The 26,036-nt window shown below is 39.3% G+C and overlaps 1 protein-coding gene across 2 annotated transcripts; it reads left to right on the top strand.

The window, feature by feature from the left end:
* Window positions 1–26,036, top strand: loxl2b (lysyl oxidase-like 2b). 2 transcript variants are annotated; one of them, XM_046842211.1, is made up of 15 exons: window positions 1–754; window positions 2,509–2,690; window positions 5,300–5,665; window positions 5,834–6,009; window positions 16,034–16,245; window positions 18,570–18,780; window positions 20,015–20,195; window positions 20,334–20,491; window positions 20,645–20,812; window positions 21,541–21,706; window positions 21,796–22,036; window positions 22,738–22,853; window positions 23,093–23,229; window positions 24,001–24,112; window positions 24,409–26,036. In XM_046842211.1, exons 3-15 carry the CDS (start codon window positions 5,317–5,319, stop codon window positions 24,477–24,479), a joined length of 2,298 nt encoding a protein of 765 aa, XP_046698167.1. In that variant the 5' UTR covers window positions 1–754; window positions 2,509–2,690; window positions 5,300–5,316; the 3' UTR covers window positions 24,480–26,036. The 2 variants fall into 2 exon arrangements, with proteins under 2 accessions (XP_046698167.1, XP_046698166.1); XM_046842210.1 differs by having other exon boundaries at window positions 2–754; window positions 20,012–20,195.

Raw genomic sequence — 26,036 nt, forward strand, 5'->3', positions numbered from 1 at the left:
GGGGTATTTCCATTATTTTTGCATGGCTTTATTTTTTTATGTCTTCTTTGGCACCACAAACATGGAACTTTATTTCTTTTACTTGGTATTTTATCATTGTTATTGAATGTATTACTAAAGATAACACGTGACCATGAGACTTCTAAGTGTGGAGACCCTGTGTACAAGGTTCTCCACAGAATGTTCATCCAATTCGAGGGATGAAACCAGTGCTTGAATTGAATGGGGGACCCCCCCATAAGGCATTAGGGATCCCCAAAGCAAGTAAAAATAGACTTAAGGGAGTCCCCAAGATTATTTTAGCAACACATATATGAATTACACAACAACTGGGGACCCCCATAAGACTTGACTTAATTCGAGCACTGGATGAAACCACAATGATCCTGACTTCCAGGCGACGCTGAAGTACACGTCATTTTCAACCACGCGGGGGCGCTCTTCCAAAGGAACTTCATGAAAACAGCTCATCAGATCCCTGATGCTTGGAGAATCCCACCAAATCCTGCACCAAATCCTACACGTGGTTCTCATTTTCTTTTAGCGCAAGCACGTGCACGGCCGCCAGCTGCACGCGCACCGTGTAAACTTTCACGTCTTCGCCCTGCACGTCTTCCACGTTTCCACGCAACTCGAGAGACGTACAGACTCGGAGCATCCCAGCGGGGTTTGTGTGCAGTACAGGAAGGCGTGACTCTCTCGGGTTGCCAGATTGTGACGAAACCCCGGTAGGACAGATAGACAACGCAAGCAAGTAAGAAAGAACGCAAGAAGTAAACAAAGCGAGCAAGAAAGAAAGACACACTGACAGTGCAGAAAGACGGAAAGAAAGAATTGGGATGCGTGTGGAATGAAATGAAATTCAGTACTGGGTTTACTAAATTCATTAACCTCTCAGCAAAGTAACAATAATAATAATCACATAATCTGAACTAATTTGAATAAAATATCTTCACAGCAATGTGGCGAAACATTGCATTTATGAATTTATAAATGGCAAACATTTATTTCTAGGTAACAAGAAACAAAAATGACACTAGCATGGAGGTTTCCAACAAAATAATGACAATGAATGTAAAACTGGTCCGTGAGCTCACATGATCGATGCTACTTTATCGTTAGCGTGATAAAATCGACGCATGCTTGAGCGTATCTCAAGACAGTACCAGTAAGACTGGTTTAACATTCTAATCATAATTTCGTACAGATAACTTTATCCTTGTGCCATTTTTGTCGAGGGACTTCTTCTTCTTCTTTCGGCTTCTCCCATTAGGGGTCACCACAGTTGATCATCCTTCTCCAAACCCCAACGTCCTCTACATCTGCCTCTTTCACCCCAACCACCTGCATGCCTTCCTCTTTTCCTCCTTCCTGGTGGGTCCATCCTCAGCATTCTCCTACCGATATACCCCATGTCCCTCCTCTTCACATGTTCAAACCATCTCACTCGCCTCCATCACCTTGTCTCCAAAACGTGCCCTGTCCCTCTAATAAACGAATATCTAATCCTGTCCATCGTCGTCACTCCCAGCGAAAACCTCAACATCTTTAGCTCTGCTACCTCCAGCTCCACCTCCTGTCTTTTACTCAATGCCACTGTCTCTAAACCATACAACATCTCAGGTCTCACCACAGTGTCTAGAGACTAAAGAGAAAATACATAAGCAATAGCAGAAATACTGTCTTGAGTTTCATTAACGTTCATATGCAAACTAGCATTGCACAAAAATTGTGGTGGTTGGCTCTAGCTTCATTGTCTTCACTCTCACTGGTAGCTGCTGAAACCTTCAAGACCAGTATCAGTGATATTATTAATATTCAATAGACTGCAATGAACTTCTCATTTGTTACCTTTCTTTAAAAAAGATTAGTAATTTGAATGCATTATTCTTAGACAAACTGCATTTCTAAGGTTTTCATGAATGGACAAGAACATTGATGAAATATTTGAATGTTTTGCTTTTGACAAAAAAAAAAAAAATATCTCACACATTCTACAAATCATGGATCAATCCCAAAATTGAAGACAGGGTGGCTGGATTGTTTGTGCAATGAAAGAATGCATTGAAAAATAAGAAATAATTCCTATTTATGTGAAGTAAATCTTCTCGATATGCCAAGTTCTTGCTGAAAAAGAACGGTATCTGGCTGCGTTGTTGGTGCGAGTAGCTGTATTTGTAAACGCAGCTTGAAACTCAATTGTGCTTCCCAAATTCTCATATCATGAAAGAATAGTTCATTAGGACCAAAGACTGATATCAAAGTGTGAGATATGTCTGAATTTCTGCATTAAGGCTCATCATAAATCCACTAATCACAGGATAAGATGGGATAGAATGACGCCAAACAGGTCGGTTTGTACAAATACAGTAGTGAACGCAAAATTGAAAGGAACATTGAAACGTTTGTGATCATGTTTTTAGCATCACTATCATTTCCCTTAATCGCTGATCTGTCGTCATGAGTCAGGGATTTTTCGTATCATCTCATTCTATGGTTGTACTCTAGAGACTTCTGTGTCGTGAAGACGAGTCATGAGGGAAACCCTTAAAAAAGAACATATAAAGGCCCAACAAGAGGTGGATCCAACCTGGCAACCCCAGGACTCGGGCTGGACTGCAGACAAAAAAGTTGAGGGAGTTTTTGGGAAACAGATGAGAGGAGACTGAAGCCACATCGGACACAGAAGGGTAAGTTCAACAATGTGATTTGCGACATTTGCAACGAGACGATCAAAAAAATGTGACTTTAATTCTTCAGGCTTTGTTTTTCTTGATGTGCAATTGCACAGACAAAGTAGGGTAGAAGTTCTTTAAACTAGGATGATTAATGTCAATGATGTCATTCAGAAGAGAGAAGTATCAGGACTGAAGGATGTAGCCTGAAATTTTATGTTCAGATTGTAATGTCTTCGAAATGTCTCAGTGGTGTAAGAAATGGAAACATTATATTGACCCTTTGATTGCCAGCAGTACTTCTGCAATCCTCTTTGTGAGGACCAGTGGTTTATGAGGACAGATTTGCATCCCTGTTCTCTTATTTTTTGGAAAGAGTCTCCAATGAAAAACAGTCTTCATCGAACAGCTATATGTTTCTCTATATTGAGTCTCAAGATGGTGGTATAAGAGAACCTGATGGAACGACTGTATGTAGCTGCTATAGTGTAAGTGATAACTTGTTCTACGGACGTTTCAAACCATTACCCTTCTGACCGTCGCTCCGACACGAGGACTTTCCCATTATGGAAATCCTACTGGCTTGCAAAAGAGACTTCTTCCACTAAAATAATCAACATATGACGTTTAACCATTGTTCGCATGAACAAGCTGTTAACACAGAAATTAATTATCCGGCTCGGTAATATACGCTCTGCTGGGATCGGCTGTTAGATTTGCCGTGAGAAGAAAAGTCATCCAAGATCTGTAGGCTGGAAGCCACTACTGTTTGTGCTGCTATGACCCTTGACCTCCATGCTGATCCTGGAATCCCTTTTCATGGTGGCCAGGGGCAATTGGGGGCAAAATGTGCAAATGAGCCAGGCTTATATAGTCGTAGTGTGAAATGTAACAGTTCCAGACAATGCGTAAATGTACTCTAGACTAAGTTTCCTTACTTCTTTAGGCTTCCGTTGGAATTCCGAGGACAATTTGTTGACTCATCAAATGTACTAAATGGAATGCTTCACCCTGATTGCTAGCTGTTTTTCCTGCTAAATAGTAAAGTAATCTCTTTTCTTTCATTGTTCCATAATTTCTCAGCATTGCTCATAATCTCCTTCCCAGATGTTTCCTTCTCTAATAAATATGGAACATATTTGAAATTCTGTGCGGTGATACGTCAAAGTTTGCCTGCATTATCCACTCATAACTACGGATTTAATGGCTCAATGCGAGCACCAAAACATACATCAGAAATGTATCTTTCTTTAGTAAGGAAAAAAAAACATTTTACCCATGCACTAGCTGCAGAAACCTGAGCAAGGTTTCTGGTTTTCTTTTCAAACCATGTTGTAACGTGTTCATTTTTAAAACCTTGTGTAATAAGTGCCACGCTGTTCTCTGCCCGAGAGAAGCCTCGCGGTGTAGAGATGGAAAGTGTGAGTAATTGTTTTGGGGGTTCTCAGGGATTGAGCCTGCCACATCTGCATGTGGGCTGCATGAAGATCCTGACTGTGGATAATGTTTGACAACAAACTTTTAGAGATGTAACATGTTGTTACTTTACGGTTGCATTCGATTACCTCTGACATACTGTGTTTATTTTGAAAAGGAGACAATTTTTTTGTGTGGAAAAAAAATCTTAATTAAATTTCCCTTCATTTTTGACATGCTAAAGGCACATTCTTGTCGTTCCTTTGTTTTTGTTTGTTTGTTTTTTTGACGTTTTTTTTTGTTTTGTAATTTTTTTCAACTTTGGCGTTTCAAATGAGTAGACCTTTTATCTAAAGTGACTTTTCCTTTCCAAAGCAAATGAGAAAGAATCTAAACTGCTGCAACTGGCAGGTCATTCATTGGAATGTGGACAGGTCTGGGATTTAAACTCAATAAGCTTAATTTTTCATTTGAAAAGACCAAATTTCTGTTTCATATTTCTTTTTTATTCTTTTTTTTATCAAACGGTCTGATATTAGTGCAGCTTTCTATTGACGCTATTGTTCAAATGTATTGCATTATTCGTTCTATAGTAGAAGCTCATATAGTAATTCTGTATAAAATTTATAACATGATATAGTGAAGCTTTCTGTAGCAAGACATTTATTGTAACCTTTATTGACGGAGTCTCCAGTATCAATGGTGGCAAGGATGTCATTTTATTTTTACAAGTACACTTTAAACAAATAAAATGAAAATTTGAAAATCCAAATTGTATTTGTTGGTAAATTTTTGTGATATATGAGTAATAAAAGATGCTGGGACATGCTGTTATACAGGTAGGAAAGAAATCAACTAGCAGGGTGGTAAGAGTAACTCCATTTTGTATCAGGTTGCAGTTGGTTGTTGGTTGTTTACCAGTAACAGAATGTCCACAAATCTATAACCATTCCTTGGTACACTTCCTTTTAGTCCCTTCCTTGGTAACCTTCCTCTCTAAAACCCATTTTTAATACTCTCCCTCTTGGCTCTTTCCTTGGTACCTTTCCTCTTGGACCCTTCCTTGGTACCCTTCCCCTTGAACCCTTCTTCAAAACACTTCTTCTGGCTCTTTCCTTGGTATCCATGTTCTTGAACCTTTCTTTAATATCCTTCCTCTTGGATCTATTACACTAATGTGCCTTTTTAAATGCTCTGTTAATTTTCAGACTTGTTGGACATCACGATGCCGCCACGATGGTCTCTCCAGTACCGTCTGCCACTGTTGGCATGCATGTGGTGCCTGTGCCAAGCACAATACGAATATCTGCTTTACCCCCATGGTTACCCTGAGCCCGAGCAGGATCACTACACCCCTCCACAGATTCCTGCTGATGTGCCAAGGATCCAGTTACGCTTAGCCGGAGAGAAACGAAAGCACAACGAGGGACGCGTAGAGGTTTATTACGATGGCCAGTGGGGGACCGTTTGCGATGATGACTTTAACCACCATGCTGCTCAAGTGGTGTGCCGAGAGCTGGGTTACGCCAACGCAATCTCTGTGTTGCCTTCGGCTAAATACGGGAAAGGAGAAGGTATGCTGTCTTATCCCATGACTTAGAGGGTTAACTAAAGGTACTGGACACTAGTTTGGAACTATTTCATTTATTGTGTGCACATTTGATCTGGTTGTAGTTATGTTATAAAGTTGAAGCCCTCCATACAAGTAAAGAAGTTCTGACTGATTTCCCCTGGGTTTTTAGGCCGCATCTGGTTTGATAATGTCCATTGCACTGGAAAGGAAAGCACCCTGGCACAGTGCGGATCTAATGGAATCGGTGTGTCTGACTGCAAACATTCAGAAGATGTTGGAGTTGTCTGCAGTGACAAGAGGATCCCAGGATTCAGATTCCTAAATTCAGTCACCAATAACATAGATGTAAGCATGTCTTTGTTTCTTTCAAATTTGTGGAACCATGAAGCAACAATTTCTCTGCATTCCCAGGCTTGTTATCATTAGCAGAACTTTAGGAGACCGGTTCAAGTCTGTAACTGTTCGGTCACAGCCAAGTGCATTGACCACTGGGTTTCCACCATGAGATAATGATGAAGCCATGTGTGCTACTTGTTTTTTTTTTTTGTTTTTTTTTTACACAAAAGTATAAGAGAAAAATATGCATGTGCAATCCAACTGTCTTTGTTGACCAAAAGCCCTGATTTTTAACAACCGCTTGGAAAAAAGGGTTCAACAGTATAGCAATGGTATATAATTTTTTTATCTGGCCCCTGCGATTAGTTGTAGTCACTGCGGTTCCTTTTTTTTTTTTTTTGAAGAGGTATGGTTTTTTTGGGGATGTAATTTCTTTTTCACTTGTCTGGCAAGTTTTAGGCTGTAATTCTGTTATTCATGTATGAAGCACTGCTGTTGCTGTTGCTGTCACTGTTCGCTAGAGGAGTTCGTATTAGGGCTTTGAGTTCTGCACAGCTTGTCCTTACAACGGGCCAAAAAAAACAAAAAAAAGAAAAAGCAAAAAGTACAGACAGAACGCAACATTTTTATTCTGGTTGTTTGTTTATTTGTTTTTACTCCAGAAGAAAAAATTACAAGTGAAGCGTGCACGCCTTCATGTGTCTAGACATCTGGCCTTCAGACTTCTTCTAGTCAGATTTGCTTCAATGGCTGCCAGCTGAGCTAAAGAGAAAAAAGCACCAGAGTATTTTTTTTTCCCCCATCTGGCACTTGATGTTCAAGGTAATAGAGGTGAAGCAGAAATAACAAAATGTTATTCAAATTTGAAAAGAAACGGGATTAGCATCGTTCAGAATGAGTAAGAATTAGCCAGCATGTTAGCAAGCATGAACTCATTAGTGATACTATAAAATGCATAGCATTGTCCCAGTGTTAATTCAACCATGCGCTGTGAAAAAATATTCTCGTTCCAGAGTTTAGATGATGCCCAAACCACTAACCCATGCCATGCATCATGTTTTGGAGTTTGTGTGAAAATGTTGCGACATTTGTTGTGAAGCTTTTTGCAAGACTGATGGCGGAGCTAGTCGAAAAGGCTTTGGCAGAGTGTTCTTTCTCTCTGGCTAACTGTGATTATGCAGTGCTGCAAACATGCATAAATCCTCTGGTAAAAGTACTTCAGAATCAAAAGTACAAGAACAAGTAACTAAAGAACGATATGTACAGTGGAACCCGCTTATCTCGACCTCGGTTATCTCGACAACCCTATTAAGTCGACGTTTTGTGGAACCGCCAAATTCTCGCTTTGTCTTAGCATTTTTTATCGGTTATGTCGACTTTTTTTATGTCGCCGAACCCTGATATCTCGAGCACAAGGGGGGAAAATTTGCCATTTAACGTCGGTTATCTCGGTGCAACCGCAGAAGAACTCACGGAAGTGGTGGAAAAATCAAGGCTTACAGCTGCTACAGGTGTTGTATTGTATACTGGTGAATCTCTGCTGTTAGTTAGTGCTAGTGTTCGTAGTGTTAGTAGGGCGCGGCTTTGGGAAGAAAAGAGCAGCCGTTGAGAGAGTGCCGGTGGGAAGGCACGTACCGGGATACACATGAGCGATAACAACGACCGCTGTGAACCAACATATACCAACAATAACGGACGGTGAGTGTGGAAGTTTAAATAGGAGCTGGTGATGATGCTAAACGAGCACCATATGTGCGTGATTGAAGCCAGGAGCTTCAGAGAAAGCGGCCGAGAAAACACCTGACACGCTGAAGGGGGCCGAAGGGGGCGTGGCAGGTGGATTCCTGACAGATAAACATGTACTGTATGTATTTTTATAGCATGCCTTCATTAAACAAATCGCGGCAACGCTGTTGTGTAAAAAAAAACTTCAAAAACACGTGCATGCACATTCTCATTTATTAACGCACATCATGTACATAAAGAAATTTCAAGCACGTTAATATATTGCCGCCATTTTGATTTTCGTTTATCTCGATCATCGGTTATCTCGATGCTTTTTGGCAACCCCCTAGGACATCGACATAACCGGGTTCCACTGTATTAAGTTACTGGGTATTAACTAGCGCATTTTTTCACCAAGGGATGCTAGGGTTAATTAACAACAGTTTTATTGCTAATTGATTGTTTAAATGATGGCTAGCATGAACATAATCCTGATGTGAAAGATTTGATGATGAAAAGTAATCTTGGTACCTTTTAAAATGTAGGTCAAAATACATATCGATGCTTTTAAACATACAATATTACAGTAACCATGCTAACAGATGGTATGTTGGGCAGAAATGATCTAGCGTAACTGAGTTTATACCCACTTCCTTCTTGCCTCTCATTGTTTACCCCCAATTTTCCACATAATTACCTCATAATAGGCGTTTGCAAATAATTTTAGAATCAAATGGATCTCACAGAAATCATCAGCCTTATTATAGAGAAAGTTGGTTTAAAACAAATCCCTGGTTTTATCCTTAAAGACAGTGTTATTCCAGCAGGAGAATCATTGCAGATCCTGTTGTTCTACTCCAAACAATGACTCATATGTTCCCGAACTTCCCCATGTAACCCCAAGTCGTATTAAATGAAGCGTTTCAGAGTCTGAGCAGGTTTTGTTTTTACCTTTTTCCATCACTCTGAATTTGAGTACGTGACTGAAATTGTCTGGAGTTGGATCTACACAGAGAGGGCTGATTTAAAAAAAAGGAAATGGCCTGGAGGTGATCTAGGAATTCACAGCTGTGTGTGTGTCTGGCTTTGCACAGCAGTCGTCTTTTACACCGTGCTTTTAAAACTTCAAGGAACATGTGAGGACAAATGAACTAACCTGGATTCAGGTTAATCCAGGTCGCCTTGGACTAAATTACGCCATCTCGGCGGGCTCTGCGTCTCGTTTCTTATGGTAAATAGTTTGCAGTGATGTATGGCCAGGAAATGAGGAGCACTTTAAAGCTACAATCCAGCCTAGCTGACTTGCTTTAATGTAATAATTAGCATGTGGTCTTCACTGGTGTCCACGATTCAGCTTGTAATTAAATTTCCGAAACCTTGACATGTTGGTCTGTTTTCTCTTCGGCTAACGATTTCCCACATAGTAGTGAGGTGAGCTTCATCCCGACGTTTCATCTCGGTATAAAAGTATAAAATAGCCAGTACAGCTCTTTCACCTCATGTGCTCAAACAGATGCTAATACCACTAACTAACCAAGCTACAGACAACATACCCTTACTTTTAATCTTTCCAAGGTTAAAGGGCGCATATGTGCCCTTGGGCTTTGACTCAATATATGACAGTGATGTTTTCAAATGGAGATTAACTGTCAGCAGGGGTCCGGTCTATATGTTGTGTTCTTTAAGTGGCATGACATCATCCTTTTTCTCTCTCTCTTTCTCTCGCACATACAAAAACCACATGTGCAACTTCTCAAGCTTGCTCTAATGAAGCCTTAAATACAACCTACGAAATGTGAAACCGCACGTGACTCTTGTTTTATTCCCGTCTAGCTTTTTTATTTCCCACTTCCACATTTTCTACCACTTAAACAATGCAGGTTTTTTCCCCTCTTAATTACGGCCCTACAAGCCTTGCCATGTGCTCATACACTGACACTGCCATATCGTTATTGTTTTGTTTGCCATTGTGGTCTTCTTTAATTGCTCGCTAAACCTTGTTGCAGAACGTATAATTGTCAATCAGTGTTTCTGGTGGTACCAAGATTTATATGGGCGTGCTTATGTTTTTCTTAATCATGTAAACCATTTGCACCAACATAAATGTTCCCACCCATTAAAACGGAACATTTTTGTTTTAAGTAAAAGGAGATCAGCTGCTAGGAGCCTGTAAGATTTGCTAGTGCTGGGGAAAAAAAATTACATGTTAACGCTTGCTGTAACATCTCTTAGAAAATGTTATAAGATCTTTTTTTTGCACCAGAGACTTGGAGGACAAGTTGTTTAAGTTTTTTTTTTTACATATGCTTGATCTAGCCATATACGGTTAAAGGTAATTTTGCTTGTTTTCAGTGGAGTCATGAGAATCTCGTAGAAATTTTAAGTATCGCCAATGAGTATACTACTGGTACTACATGTTGGGCGGCTTTCAAGGCAGACTTTATTCCGAAATAGCACTCAGGGACGAACTACACCATATTACTATACTCCATTGCTGTGTGAATCCAAAATCTATATTCCTGAAAATGTGGTACAACTTATTCATTACTTATTCCTTACTTCAGTTTTTCAGTTATTCAGACAAGAGACTGCACTTGACATGCTTTTCACTTACACCTTGAAACAGTCCAGACATGCCAGATAAGATAAGTGGTCCAAATGGTCCAACATGGCACCTCATCTGCAGGCTTTAAATACAGTTAAAGCGTTCCAGTCTGATTTGTCATCCGTTATATCTCTATTCTTGAAACCTTTACTCTCACGGTGCCCTAAAGGTTCTTTGGGCATTTCTTTGGACGGCTCAAGCTTTCTAAAAAAAAGGTTCTACCTGGAAACTTTTCTCTAATAGAAACCTGTACTTGTATATAAAACCTTCATGGGTGCCCCCCAAATGGGCAAATGTAAAACATGAACCTAGAAACATCTGAATTTTTTATAACTCTAGATCATCGGAAGTTTTTGTTTATTTGACATGACAATTCAATGCTATTGGAAGAGCAGATTTTGGTCAATTTCCACTAAGAAACCTGGCAGGCTAGAGGGAGCCTGTGTACCCAACTAGTGTTGCAAAGGGGTGAAAGAAAATTTCATCTGGGGAAATTTTGGAAATATTCCAAGTGCCTGAAATTCCTTACCTGGAATTTATGGGAATTTATTAGAAATTTGGGGAAATTTATATGAACTGTATCACATATAAATTTTAACATTAGTTCGGTCATAAGCTGACATGGAAAATGCCATTTTTGACTTTGATTTAATTGTTCGTATAATTTTGTTGTGCAATAGCTTACACGCAGCAAAAGGAAGTTTTAAACATAAACCTATATAATATGTATGTAATTTGCATGAATACTCACCAAGAAGTTTTTTTTTTCCTTAGCTACATTTCTTAGCTACATTACCTGTTATAGGCAAACCTGCAATTTTGAAATGTCCCAGTTTATTTCTGTTAATTCCAATGTAAAGTTTCCAGTCTTGAAACTTCCTGGAATTTTGCAACCCTATACCCCGGCAACCAATGATTGTGTACCACCACTCCCAACAACCAATATATGATCACCAACGATCCTAATAACAAAATACCGAATACTATTTCTCCCACTGACCATCCATTGATCTCTAATTCCCCCAATGTCCAATTATTGTTCACCATTATTCCCAATGGTCTATCATAGGTAATCGTTTATCCAGGGTTAGTTCATCTGCACCCATTTTCTTTATCTCCCTTTTTTTTTGTCTTTTTTACACCTAACAATACCTTTGCAGATTTTGGTAGAGATTGTAGTTTTTAATAAATACCGTGAACAAATAATTTTAATTATTAGTAATGCCACTGTCAGACTCTCAAACACCTCCCGATTCTTTTGCAGTTTGCCAATTACTGAGTTTGGGTTATTATTTCTGCAGTATAGTCACTTTTTTTGCACTTTTCAGGGTAGTCTGAAGCTGCAAGAGGTATGCTTGTAACTCGGTACATGGCAATTTGGAGATTTACAAGTCCCTTTACTCCACTCGATCCTTTTACTTTCCTTGTAACTTTTACACGTAGAATTTGACACCTTTTGATTCAGACAATTTATAATTTAATATTTTGCTGTTGAAAGGGATTTTCAGCTTCTTGTTCAATATTATACTGCTACTTCTGCTCTCACAGCTAATTCTCATGACACAAGAGCGAAAGAAATTCCATCAGTTTAACAAACTTTGCTGGAGATCATGTTGCATTCTAGGAATACAAGTATGAGTACAGAATAAGAACCAGACACCCTCCACTATTGTGGCCATGTCTCTCTTTCTCTCAACTGGACATGCACATGTGTTCCATCAGACGTTCAAAAAAATTTTTTTCACTCCCTCGTTCCTCTACTGAAACAGGTTCACCGCTTGTGCCTCTGTCTCCTTCTCCTTGTTTTGAAGGAGCCTGAAGGGGGCTTTATTTCTTTCTGACATGCTCCTACTTGATCTTCTAGCTGATGAACATCCCCCTGATGCACACACACACATGCAAGCACACACACATCTCCATCTGCGGAAACAAGCCACATGTGTTTAGGAAATTTAGTAAGATTTTTTTCCCCTGGTTTTAACTGACTTTTCCTCCTTGTGTCTGGAGGCACATGAAGTCTTTTTAATGTGAGCTGAAAAGATGACAGGAAATCGAGCAACAAAATAATATCTGATGTATGTGTCTATAAGAGCCGATTGAGACTACCCACATTTTTTTTTTTTACCTCAGAAAAGTATTTCAAACAGTGTTTGAGACCTGTGTGTGGCTTTGTCTTGTTTTGGAAAGTTGTGTTTTGACTGCACGCTCAAATGAAAACCATACCACACACACATACAATCACAAATGATCACTCTATTACACATGCTAGCTGTAATCCAACTGTAATCCAATCTTATTTTGATGGTGTGTCGTTCGAGTGTCCTTTTGACCGCATATAACTCCTGTCTTAACTTGCACTCTTTATTGAATTTAGAATACGAATACTAAATGGAACCTAGTTCCAAAATGTCCTGTTTTCCTAAACCATGCTATAAATTGGTATGTATGTAGGTACTGTTAATAATGAAACTGAGGAAAAAAATTAAGTTTGTTCGTTCCTTATTTCCATTTTACAGTTTTAGGATTAGATTTAAGAACTCTGCGCTACCTCAAAATCGAAAAGCATACTGTGATGTAACATTCATAATTCATGAGCAATTGCGCCGTCCTACGTAATATGTCTTTCTTCCTCAAACTGTTACTGAGGCACTCAATTGTATAGGATGTCTTTAGATGCTGTAGCGTGAAATTTTCACTTTAACTAATAGACCCAAAACGTGCTCTAGCATGACAATGGCCCTGCTCAAAGCGAATCAAGCATGAAGATATCCTTCACATAGTCTGAAATCGTGCAGAAGATCCCTAATGGCCTGCTGTAGAGCTGACTGCACCCCAGGCCTCCTCACCTCACCTACATCAGTACCTGACTTTACTTAAACCCTTGTGGCTGAATGAGCATAAATCTCCACAAGCACACTCCAAAGTCTAGTGGAACATCTTCCCAGAAGAGTGGATAATATTACAGTATAAAGCAAATGAGGACTAAATGTGGAATGGGATGTTTGGGAATATTATATTTAGGTGTCCACAAGATTTTTATGGATGAATGGATGGATATATGGATGGATGGATGGATGAATGGATGGATGGATGGATGGATGGATGGATGGATGGATGGATGGATGGATAGATAGATAGATAGATAGATAGATAGATAGATAGATAGATAGATAGATAGATAGATAACAGCAGTGTGAAGCAGACTTTTTGTGTGTGTCTTTATGCCACAGCCCTGAAACGAATGCTATATTATATATTTGACCATTCAGTTAATGACCACAGATTCAGTGTTTTTTTTTTTTTTGTTTTTTTATGTACCACACAAAAATTTGGGATTTTGAGAAGCCTTCAGGTATATAGGTAAAATATCTTTCTTCACATACAGTATATTGTATCTAATCTTAGTAAAAAAAAAATGAATGAAACTACATTTTTTAACTTGGGCTATGTTTGCTAACTAACTAGAACTCTCTTCAGTATCACAGACATCTGGTTACACATGGCATTACTCACACACTGGAAGCTAAAGCGGATTGTACTGTATGCTAATCAGTTGCAGATGTTCTTCTTATGGCCGATCGCAGCCCTTCCAAGGGTTAACCAAAATTTATAAATGGCTCTAATGGTCAACTGCAGTCTTAAACCTATAATTGTGCAGCCACCCGAAGTTCCGTTTGACCACAGGTGTCCATGAATTAAGGTTATTGGGTGTTTCTGGCTTGCATTTACATTGAACTACTCATGAATTATAGGTCTATGGGTCCATATTAAGCCATTTGTATAATATAAAAGCTTTTTTACTCTGGCCACTGCTGCTAATAGGAAATTAATCAACACCTCATGACCAATTAGAATCTAGTACTTACTGTACATCACTGTGGTAAAAAAATCTATTTTCATTTGTCATATGGTAAAATCCTGAGCTATTAAATAGGAAGGATGTTCTGCTGGTTGGCAGCTTTAGACTTTAAACTTTTAGATTATTTTTGCAAACTTTCTGTTTGCCATCTCTCTCAGTACAGTGTAACATTTCCATGTCCATTTCAGCTGCTGTGGTCAGAAAACTTTGCAAGACTTCAGGGAAGCCATTATACTTATTCCAGATGGGGTCTGTATATGGTGGGTGTGTGTATGCTTGAAGATGAGGTCATGCTGTGGAAGGCTTTTTTTTTTGCTGAGCATAGCTAATTGCAGATAAACTTAGTGACCTTCTCATACCAACATGAGGTTAAACAAAGTTAGCTTCCATTCTTCCAATTCCATTTGAGTTCCACTTGCTTTCCAGCAGTAGGTTTATAGTGTGAGGTGCTGTGGTTTAGTTAAATGTAGATGTCAGTGTTACCACCTTGCTTGAATCCTAACTGCTCTATGAAATGACATTTACTAAGCATTTGTTTGCCTTCCCCCTAAGCTGACTAGTCAACATTAACATTTCAACATTAGCTTGTGCTCCTCAATATTTTTAGTATCAATATTTTTCAGTCAGTATTATATGTTCTTTTTGCAATGATGCAGGTATAATGAGTAGAATTTATTTGCATAATGAGTAGTAAGTGATGCTCCCTATCTACATTGTTAGCTTGCCTCATTAGCTTTAATTCTTAGTTCCCCTTCAGGAACTCGAGCTGCGTCGAAACGCTATGGGAACGCCCATAGCGTTTCGACGCAGCGTCTCGTTCCCTCGGGGAACTAGGGTTACGTTCGTAACCTTGAGACGTTCCTCATGAGAACCTATTTCTTTCTTTTTTACTCAACAGTGTGCAGCTAGCAATGTTGTCCTGGCTATGTGTAGTGCTGTTAGCTAGTTTTAACTATAATTAGCATTTATTAGCCTTAACTATTATTAGCCTTGCTAACATTTATTTACTAAATGTGTTTTTGCCCAGCCCAGCTGTACTAATTTCACTAGTTGGGTATATGGTATGTCAAAGAAACATAATGCTAGCCATGTCTGTTATGTATGGGTTTTTCTAATTGTACTATTTTTTCATTTCTTATTTCAGATAAGTGATCTTTATTGTATAGTGTGGTTTGGTCATTGAACATCAAATGCTATGTTAGCACTGATAGACATCTGACTAGCAATTGAATATATGGGAGTTTGTGCAGAATCAGAGGCTAAATTCTCCCCCAAAATGAACTTGGGAAAAAAAACAACAACATTGTGAAGTGATTGTTCATTTGTTAACTCCTGTGGTTACGAACAGTCCTGAGGTAAAATCCCAGCCATGCTGCTGCTAGAACTTCTACTCTTGAGCAAGGCCCTTACCTGCAGTTGTATGAATAAAATAAGTCTAAGTAACTCTGTACATCATATTACTGGCATGATTCTAATTACATTTCAACATATTTCAGCTTTCTGAGCTGTAAACTTTGTATCGAAATCCAGACCGCTCCTCCTTTCCTCCATATTCTCCATTACCTCACATTCTTGATGTTGATTGCTATGAAATGTAATCTGCTATAATAGGCTCACATTGTTGGCATTGTCTTAGAAGAGGAGGCGCTCTGCTGCCAGAGGCTTGTTTCAGCATAAAGAATCATAAAATTCTGCACTGAACTGCCAGCAACAGGAGTTTTCTACTTGTAATACACAGCACTGAATCTTTTTTCTTCTGTAGAAAAGATTATTTGTGAAACTAATTTTCACTTATAAAAGGTCAGTGTTTGCCTATTTAAACAGTTTTCACGTTCTCGTTTCAGCATTTGACGATCCAAGTGGAGGATGCACGCATCAAGCCAATTCTGGCCTCCTACAGGAAGAGAATCCCTGTAACTGAGGGCTATGTGGAGGTCAAAGATGGTGGCAAATGGAAACAGATCTGTGATGAGGAGTGGACTCCCATGAACAGCAGGGTGATCTGTGGCATGTTCGGCTTCCCTGCTGAGAAGAAATACAACGCACGTGTCTACAAGTCAGTGTGCTCTGCTTTTCCTAAAAATGTCTATTCTAGCAGATGAGGCAGTATTGCACTTGTAAAGCGACATTCCACAATCTCTCCCAATCACTGTTTTATAATCTTAACTTCACTAATTTGCAGTCTGAAATCTTTCCTTCAGTTTCTCCATCACTGTTTTAAATTCTCTCTATCACAATCCTACAATCTTTCCATTACAATTCCAATCAAGGATCTCCACAATTCCATGACCTTTCCATCACCTTTTCATAATCTTCTGATCATCATTTCAGAATCTGCCATTATTTCCTTAAGTCCCCACCGCATTCCACAATCTCTCTATCACAAGTCCACAGTCTCTCCATCTCCATTCCCCAATATCTCCATCCGCAATCTCTCGAACACCATTCCATAATCTTCCGATCACCAATTCAGGTTCTGTCATTTCATAGATTTTTTCCATCACCATTCCACAATCTCTCCATTCCAATTTCATGATCTTGCAATGACCATTTGATAATCTCTCCATCACCATTCCACAATTTCTCCATGACCATTTATCCTTGTCAGCATTACAAAATCTTATCATATATTTTCCAGAACCTCACCATCTTCACTTCACAATGTCCAATCCCTGTTCCTAAATGTCTAGATCACCGTTCTATAGTTACTAACATCAAGCCACAAGCTTTCTAAACTCTTTTTGACAATCTTTTCATCATATTTATATATATATATATTTTATTTATTTATTTTTTACAATATTCCTACCACTGTCCTGCAACTCCTACAGCATTTTCCTATGGAGGTTTTGGAGATTTCTAATATTTTTTTTTCCTTTTCAATACTGGTTATTGATGTTGCCTTAATTTACCTAAATACATTAATAGTGCACAAACCAATTTATCCACTGACTTCACTGTAAATCATGATGGAAACAGAAGACTCTTTCATAATGGCAGTAAACACAAGCTGCTTTTCCGTTTGGTCTTTCGGAAAATATCGACTGTTTTATGACAGTGTGCACAAATTACTAACCTCCAGGAAAAATCGTCTCCGAAGAGTCGTTTCAATTTGTCCAATCTAAAGAAAAGCCATGAATGTTTGGATGCCTGCCCTGCTAGAAATAATACCTTGTAATTGTTAAGTATCTTAGAAAGGAATGATAAAAGGCTGACAAAAGACCCCACAGTTCAAGAGAGTTAAGGAGTTAAGGATCAGATGTTAAATTTGATAAATTGATGATAAATTTTTTGATGAGAGTTCTACTGTATGAGGGTTGCTTGCTACTTTGGTGGCTGAAGGTTGTGTTCCCATCTGAAGGTTTTTTCCCATTTGTCACTTTTAATAAATGATCAGTGGCCTGGAGAAGCGACTTGTTTAGCCAGGATTTCAGTGCATGTAAATAAGTCGGCGTCCCCGTCGAGTGCTTTTTCTCATGCCGACTGCTTTGGATGGAGTCCAGCGAAAGGACATTCCTGCGATTAGGGTCTGAACGAGAAACAAATGTGGCTGGAATCGTGCATCCTGAAACACTTCAAGAGCCGAGATAGAGCGAATCGGTGAAAATGGAAGAAAGGGAAATGTTTTCTTTGGAGTTTTGCTTGGTTGATATTACATAAGTGGAATTGGCGCTTCTTTCTGGCTTCCAAATGACCACAAAAAGTACGAAAAAAAACCACCGCTATGCTTGTAATAATTGTATAGCTTTCTGAATCCTCCACTTCTTGATAAAGAGGAACTCTTGAATTTGTCTGGAATCCTAGACCGAAATGCCTAAAAGCCAATGCAATTCTGTGGGAAAAAAAACTTAAACATGCATTCTTGCTTCCGGATAATTCCACAAGGGCACCCTAGAGATTACATCACTTCCCTTGCTAGTTGAGATAACTCACTCATGCTAGTCATCTTTTTAACCTAAACTCTCCTTGTTGGTCAGGTTGAAAGACATGTTGAATTGATTTGACATGCACATGTAGTTGTAGATACTTTGGACAAAATTTTGAGTTAGTAATTTTATGCTGTTTAACCATAAAAGACTTAGTTTTATGCATCTGGATCCATTGGACCAGAAAAATGACCAAAGACTCACCCTGATATTCTCACACAAAGTTCATATCACCCCCCTTCTTCCCACCCCAAAATAGACAATTTCATCTGAAGTCAATTATCTAAGCTTGGAAAACAAAAGCAGTTGTATTAATCAGCAAAGTCCCATTGAGAGAATCGTATTGGGTCGCTAAATCTCAATGTAGTTGGTCTGCGGTTGGTAGGTTGGTCTGTGGCAAGATCAATCATTCTTTCAATAAGAACAAGGATTTATTTATTTTTGCTCTCTCCAGAATGTTTGCACGTAGGAAGCCGCCCTCGTACTGGGATTTCTCGGTAAACTGCACAGGAAATGAAGCCCACCTCTCAAGCTGTAACCTGGGACGTTCAATGTTGACCAACAACACATGTCGTCAGGGTATCCCGGTCGTAGTGAGCTGTGTGCCAGGCAGAGCCTTCGCCCCGACTCCCTTATCTGGCTACAGGAAAGCCTTCAGACATGAGGTGTGTTTCAGATCTTGAAAAGTGGATGGCTCGATTTCAGGTTTATGTCTTGACTCACTTTGATTGTATGAATTAAAAATGTGTGTTAAAAGAAAAAATTACTTGAAGACACCCCTAAGGGTAATGCAGTAAAAAAAAGGAAGAGTCATTAGCATAGATGTTTTATCCTGAGACATTTTACCCTTCCCTCTCCTCTATAGCCTCCTAAAAACAAACCGACATTTTTTTTTTTACCCCAAAGCTGCCATCACAGTACCCTTACTGTATCATTTCCATGTATTTTAAGATGGACATTTATTTCAGCTTCGTAGCCCCGAAGGCTCCGTTCCCAACCCTGCAATTTCAAGACAGACCTCTATGATTACGCCGGCATTGATATAAGGGATGACGTTCGATCCCTCTCGAATTTTGCTCGCACAGAAATTTTTCCCAAAAAGGATGATTATTGACCAAACCTGCGTGCTTTGCAGGTTTTGCGTGCTCCATGTCAGAAAGGAGCCCGTAAAAACCCCAAAGTACTCCAGTCGCCTTTTCGGTGTTTTATTGACCCATCGCTTTCGATTGTACAGCAATAATCTTAGTCATATAGATATTTTTGACCCTCTAATATTTATCGAATATCACCTTGAAATAAATTTAAATGAATATGTCAAATTCATTGTAATGTACGGAAAAAATAACTTGAAGTTCCACCTCTCTAGCACCCCCTCTGGATCTACTGTGCATCCCAAATAGGGATGGTCAGATAATATGTTATAAAAGCATAACATTTAAAGATGTGATGCATTGATATAAAAAGTGTCAGACACAAATTGGCGTTTGTATCGAGATTTATCGTTTTGAACATTTTAGTAATAATTGGAACATTTATTAGTAGCTGCGCTATATTTTATATATTTTATTGTTTATAAAACGACCAATAATTTGTGACCAATATATGATATGTAGATTGATTTCTTCTCACTAAACTGTTTCTCACTGCTGCTACGTGAATACGACATATCACAACACTATGGAGACTGAGGCATGTCCTGAAAGTCACATAAAATACAGATTAACATGGCAGAGGTAGAGCTTTAACTTCCTGGAGACAGAACAGGCAAAGACAGTTTGGGTGAATTATGTATTATAGTATTTAGATTTTTTTAACATGATTATTCAGTAGAAATGTGCTGATAAAGCACATTTCAAGATTGTTTCGGGACTTGATTTGATTCGTTCTGTATTTCAGCAGCCGTTGGTGCGTCTGAAAGGGGGCGCCGTCGTCGGTGAGGGTCGGGTTGAGGTGCTGAAAAATGGCGAGTGGGGCACCATTTGCGATGATCGGTGGAACCTGGTGGCTGCGACGGTGGTGTGTCGAGAGCTCGGCTTTGGAACGGCGAAGGAGGCGCTCTCAGGAGGTCAACTGGGTCAAGGTTGGCTACAACAATGTCTATTTTAATTCGATTCGTTCTTCCTTTCTTGACTTAGGAAATCACATTGTATAATTGAATTGACTGATGAAAGGAATTTCAGTATTAGTTTTTTTAACATTTCATGGTTCTTCGTTGCAGGAATGGGCCCGGTCCACATGAATGAGGTGCAGTGCACCGGGTTTGAGAAATCTGTCACCGAATGTGTCTTCATTGTGGACAAAGACTCAGAAGGATGCAACCACGAGGAAGATGCTGGAGTCCGCTGCAACGTTCCCGCTATGGGCTTTCAGCAGCGTGTGAGTACTTCACATACCCCGGCACTTCCATGCTTGATTGAAATGGAGCTGAATATCTGCAAATTATCCAACCTATACCACTTTCAGTCAAAATTTGCTGGAAATTGGTAGTACTTTCGAAATAATTAGGAGATACCATTTGCTCGCACACAGCTGCGTCTGAGCGGAGGCCGTAATCCGTTCGAAGGGCGGGTCGAGGTGCTAATGGAGCGAAATGGATCCATGGTCTGGGGCACGGTGTGTGGAGAAGGATGGAGCACCATGGAGGCCATGGTGGTGTGCAGGCAACTCGGACTCGGCTACGCCAGCCACGCCTTCCAGGTATGCGAACACAAATCGGCGAGGACTTTCACGGGTCACACTGGAACGCACCCAAAGCCTGGAGAAAGTAATGAAAAAAACAACAACATGCAAACCATATGGAAGATCAGAAATCATTTACTGCAATTCCGATCTTTGTTGGAACATTTTGTATGAAACGTTCACACTCACACATGCAGGACACAAACATATCCTCTATTGAAAAGCCACATTTCATTTGTGACAGTTATGGCCATCTTGTGCTTAGTGCTAGCAATTCCGATCCAACCCCTCGCCTTTTATATCGACATCTGGATACATCTGGACCTCAAAGAGGCCTGCGGGTGATTTATATATGTGTATCGGGGTATGCGATTAATTACCGAAATTCATTACAGATGCTTTTAAAGCTGAGTCAGTATGATGTAGTTAAAGCTGAGTGTGTATATATATATATATATATATATATATATATATATATATATATATATATATATATATATATATATATATATATATATATATATATATATGCACAACTGGCACATGGCTCCCTCTAGTGGTTTAACTACACTGGTAAAAGAAAAATAAATGCCTTAATTGTTTTATTATAAACTACATTTTTGTGCTCACAAGATTGTCATCAGTGAAAATACAGTGTGTATCAAATGAAGAAGGTAATTATTTTAGTAAGTTTTTGTGTGTGTGTGTGTGTGTGTGTGTGTGTGTGTGTGTGTGTGTGTGTGTAGGAAACGTGGCACTGGCCCGGGTTAGTGAGCGCTGACGGTGTAGTGATGAGTGGTGTACGCTGTGCTGGTACTGAGATGTCCCTGTCTCACTGTCTGCATCACGGAGAGCACGTGAACTGCCCCAGAGGAGGGGCGCGATACTCTGCCGGGGTCACCTGCTCAGAGAGTAAGATCGTCACCCATGATGCATTGCTATGCTACACCCTATGATTACGTGTATTTGTAATGACATCTTCCTCTGCACACTTGCTGCAGCTGCGCCGGACCTGGTGCTGAACCCACAAGTGGTGGAGCAGACGACATATATCGAGGACAGGCCCATGTTCATGCTGCAGTGTGCGTACGAGGAGAACTGCCTGGCCTCTACGTCCAGCTCGACTCCGGCCAACTCATACCGACGCCTGCTGCGCTTTTCTTCCCAGATCCACAACAACGGCCAATCTGACTTCAAACCCAAAGCCAGTAGGGAAACGTGGGTCTGGCACGACTGTCACAGGTCAGTCAATCATGTTTCACTACCTGGTCCTAAATTCTGTATCCTGCACCGATCATCCAGTTATCAACAACTCAAAATACACACCTAAACAAAAGCACATTGATTCCCTTTATTTATCACATGGCAGCGGAATACAATCAGAAGAACCCATTAGAGGTCGACCAATTAATCGGTTTTGCCAATTAATCGGCACTGATAATTGGTCGCTGTAACTATAGGCTATGGGCAAAACCGATTTTTTTTCCACTGTCATTACAAGAGCGGCCTCTAGAGGCCAATCACTGAACATACATGCTTGTTTTTACATGTGAGACAGCACGGTGCTTGGAGAGCTCTATATTATATTTGTTATTTATAATTTATTCATTATCTGATTATATTTTATTTAGTCATATATTTATATTTATTTCCATTGGCACATTTTCACGATTCTGTACTTTTTTGTAATAAGGTTTATTATTATTTTACATTTTTTTATTATTATCCAGTATTCATATTAAAAATTGTCTGTTGATTAATCGGTTATCGACAAGTACGATCCAACTTAGCAATCGATATCGATAAAATCGGTCTACCTCTAGTACCCATAGATGCCAATGATTGGTTTATGTCTCTTGAGTATATTATATATACACCATTCTGTATGCTAGAAGGTGGCACAGATGGTCATCATGGATGTTTTTAATACCCCTGTTTTTCAGACATTACCACAGCATGGAGGTCTTCACGTATTATGATTTGCTTAGCTTGAACGGCTCCAAAGTAGCAGAAGGACACAAAGCCAGCTTCTGCCTCGAAGACTCGGAGTGTGATGAAGGTTTGTGGCATGCAACATGTGAAATACAGACGCATGGCTCCCTCTAGCGGCTCAAAAAAAATCTCTCCCATCAAACATCCCATAGGTTAATTTCTCTATACATTTTATTGAACTGAGATGACAAACAGATATATGAGGTCAGGGGTGGCAGTATATGTATGTGTGTGTGTGTGTGTGTGTGTGTGTGTGTGTGTGTGTGTGTGTGTGCAGGCTGTTTAAAGTCTTTATTTTTTAACCAGGCATTGAAAAGAAATACGAATGCGCCAACTTTGGTGAACAGGGCATCACAGTAGGGTGCTGGGACACCTACAGACATGACATTGATTGCCAGTGGGTGGACATCACTGACGTCAAGCCAGGGGATTATTTGTTCCAGGTGAGAGGGGTCTTGTGTTTAGATTAGATTTTATCAACTTATCATAATAAGAAGAAAGTGAAATAGCACTAGTGCTAGTTCACTTTCTTCTTATTATGATAAGTCGACATAACATGCGTTCTTGACTAGTTAATAGGGGTCTATAAATGTAAAATGCAACATGTAACATTCTTCTCTGTTTTTTACTTTTGAGTTTGACTTTCTGTGTAAATGATGAACATGGACGTAAACAAGGAACTTTTTTAGAACATAGAACATCAGCTGAAACGATGTTGAGGTTTTTGTTGGGAGTGACGAAGATGAACAGGATTAGAAATGAGTTTATTAGAGCGACAGAGCATGTAGGATGTTTTGGAGACAAGGTGAGGAAGAGGTGAAATTGAGATGGTTTGGACATGTTCAGAGGAGGGACATGGGGTATATCGCTAGAAGAATGCTGAGGATGGAGCCACCAGGAAGGAGAAAATGAGGAAGACCAAGGAGGAGGTTTATGGATGTGGTGAGGGAAGACATGCAGGTAGTTGGGTTGAAAGAGGCAGACGTAGAGGACAGGGGATTATGGAGACGGATGATCCGCTGTGGCAACCCCTAATGGGAGAAGCCGGAAGAAGAAGAAGAACATCAGCTAAAACGATATCTTATGAAAAAAAAAAAAACACCCACATTCACACATCAGATCTTGTCTCTACCTCCAGCTTTGTGCTAACAATTTGGGGAAGAACCGAATTTCTGCTTCAATCTCAGAGCCTAATCTTTGTTTGTGTTTCACAGATTGTCATCAACCCCAACTACGAGGTGGCCGAGTCTGATTACACCAACAACATTGTGAAATGCAGGACTCGTTACGATGGCCACCGCATATGGATGTACAACTGCCATATAGGTGAGATCATTCAATTCATGATGATTAAAAACGTGCAGTTTATCTGGGTTCATTTAGTATTAACACATACTTACATACATATATACATGCATACATACATATGTACAGGTGTTGATTTCTTCCGCTTCTATGGTCTTTTCAAATGAAGAGTCTACCTAAAAAAATGTGTATAAGCATTGATTTACATTTTTGCGATTCTTTTTTTGGAAGGAGTCTTCAGGAGTGTTGTTTCAAGGTAAAGATTTAACTTTCACCACAAGAAAGTCTTCAGGAAAGTCTCTTCTCTTTTTTGGCAGGTGGCTCAGTGAGCGGCGAAACAGAAGAGCTGTTTCCCGGCCTTTTGAACAACCAGGTGACCCACAGGTAAAAGATGAACAACACAACGGGAGGTTGGACCACTACGTTACCCTGAATACTCGGTGCTAAATACATGCGACTATGACATGCGACAATCCATTGCGATTCTGTTGGGATGAAACATACCTTACACCCCCAAACCCCTGATTACACCAAAAAAAAAACAAAAAAAAACAGCTGTATAAGAAAAAACACAACAAAATTTTGGGCATGTAATGATGATAATCATATGATTGTGATAATGATTAATCTTTTATATGATCTCATGGATCTTTCTCTTAATATTGTGGTACTCTTTGTTTAACTGATTATTGGTACAAAGCAAATCTCCAACACTACCAGCTCCGGACATCCAGAAATGAAACCGTGGGTTAAAACAACCCCAACGCAATGAATCTCAAAGTGTGTCAAGGTGGCTTGAGGTAATAAAAACATAAACGCCTCCATCAGCCAATTGATGTTGGTGATTCAACTGATTTTTTTTTTTTATGCATTTTTTTATAGCCATAACAAACAAACAAGACAAAAGGACTTGGGTCCAGATTTGGGAATAGGATTAGCTGCCTTAACATCATTTCAGTAACAAATATTTCGTGAGTTTATGTCGTACAGCTGCAGTTCTCTGGAGAAATAAAACAGAAACCATTAGTGATAACAATGACACTTCATTCCCAGAGCTCTCGGTACCAAGAAATGTTGCGCTATTGAATAAAAGATCGTTTTTACCGACCCCAAAAATCAGGGCAGTCAAAATAACAAATAGACAATCTTGATTTTTCTTTTAAAAGTTTTGAATTTCTTATGATGTACAAGCAGCAGATTAGCTATTGACTGATGCTAGTCATCTATAGTGCTAGCTTAACATTTCTTGCTAGCTAGCTATCAGAGAAATAACATTGTGTATATTAGTGCATTGAACAACTAGTATATTGGCAGGATACTAGTAAGAAATACTGCACAGAGCAGGCTAAGTGACAACAACTTGCTAGCTATCTGTACATTTTTACAAATATTAAAAGATTAGAAGCTCAAAAACACATAATTTCAGGTACTGTCTAAGAGAAGGTAAATAAATCTCCCCTGAAGCATTTCAATGAACACATTAAAAAATATATATTTATAGACACCTTTGGCTATATAGTTTAGCGTTTTGCCCGATTCCTTCTATTGTATTATTTTTTTTTAAATACCTTTAAAGTTCAAATATGAACCCTTTTTTTTTATTCCACTGAAGGTCTCATGCTGGTTTTATTTAAGTTCATAGCATTACAATTTTACTCCAGTCCTAGCTTCAGTTAGTAACTTATTTCAGGGATTATCTAACAACTGTATGTAGCTCATTGATTTTATTTGGTGAAAGATGTCTTTATATTTTGTTGTTTTTTTGTTTTTCTTTTTTCCTGAATTAGTGGTGCTATCGAAGATCTACCCTCTGTTTTTTAGAGGGTACGTGTTGTCGTGACATTATGCTTACTTGAACGGAACGTTTGAAATTGTTTAAAAAGCCCATACTGTGCATTTGTAATGTTGTTTAGCAGTAAATAAATGTAAGCATTCAGGAAAACAA

Source organism: Silurus meridionalis, chromosome 27 (genome assembly GCF_014805685.1).
Source record: "Silurus meridionalis isolate SWU-2019-XX chromosome 27, ASM1480568v1, whole genome shotgun sequence".
Classification (NCBI taxonomy): Eukaryota; Metazoa; Chordata; class Actinopteri; order Siluriformes; family Siluridae; genus Silurus; species Silurus meridionalis.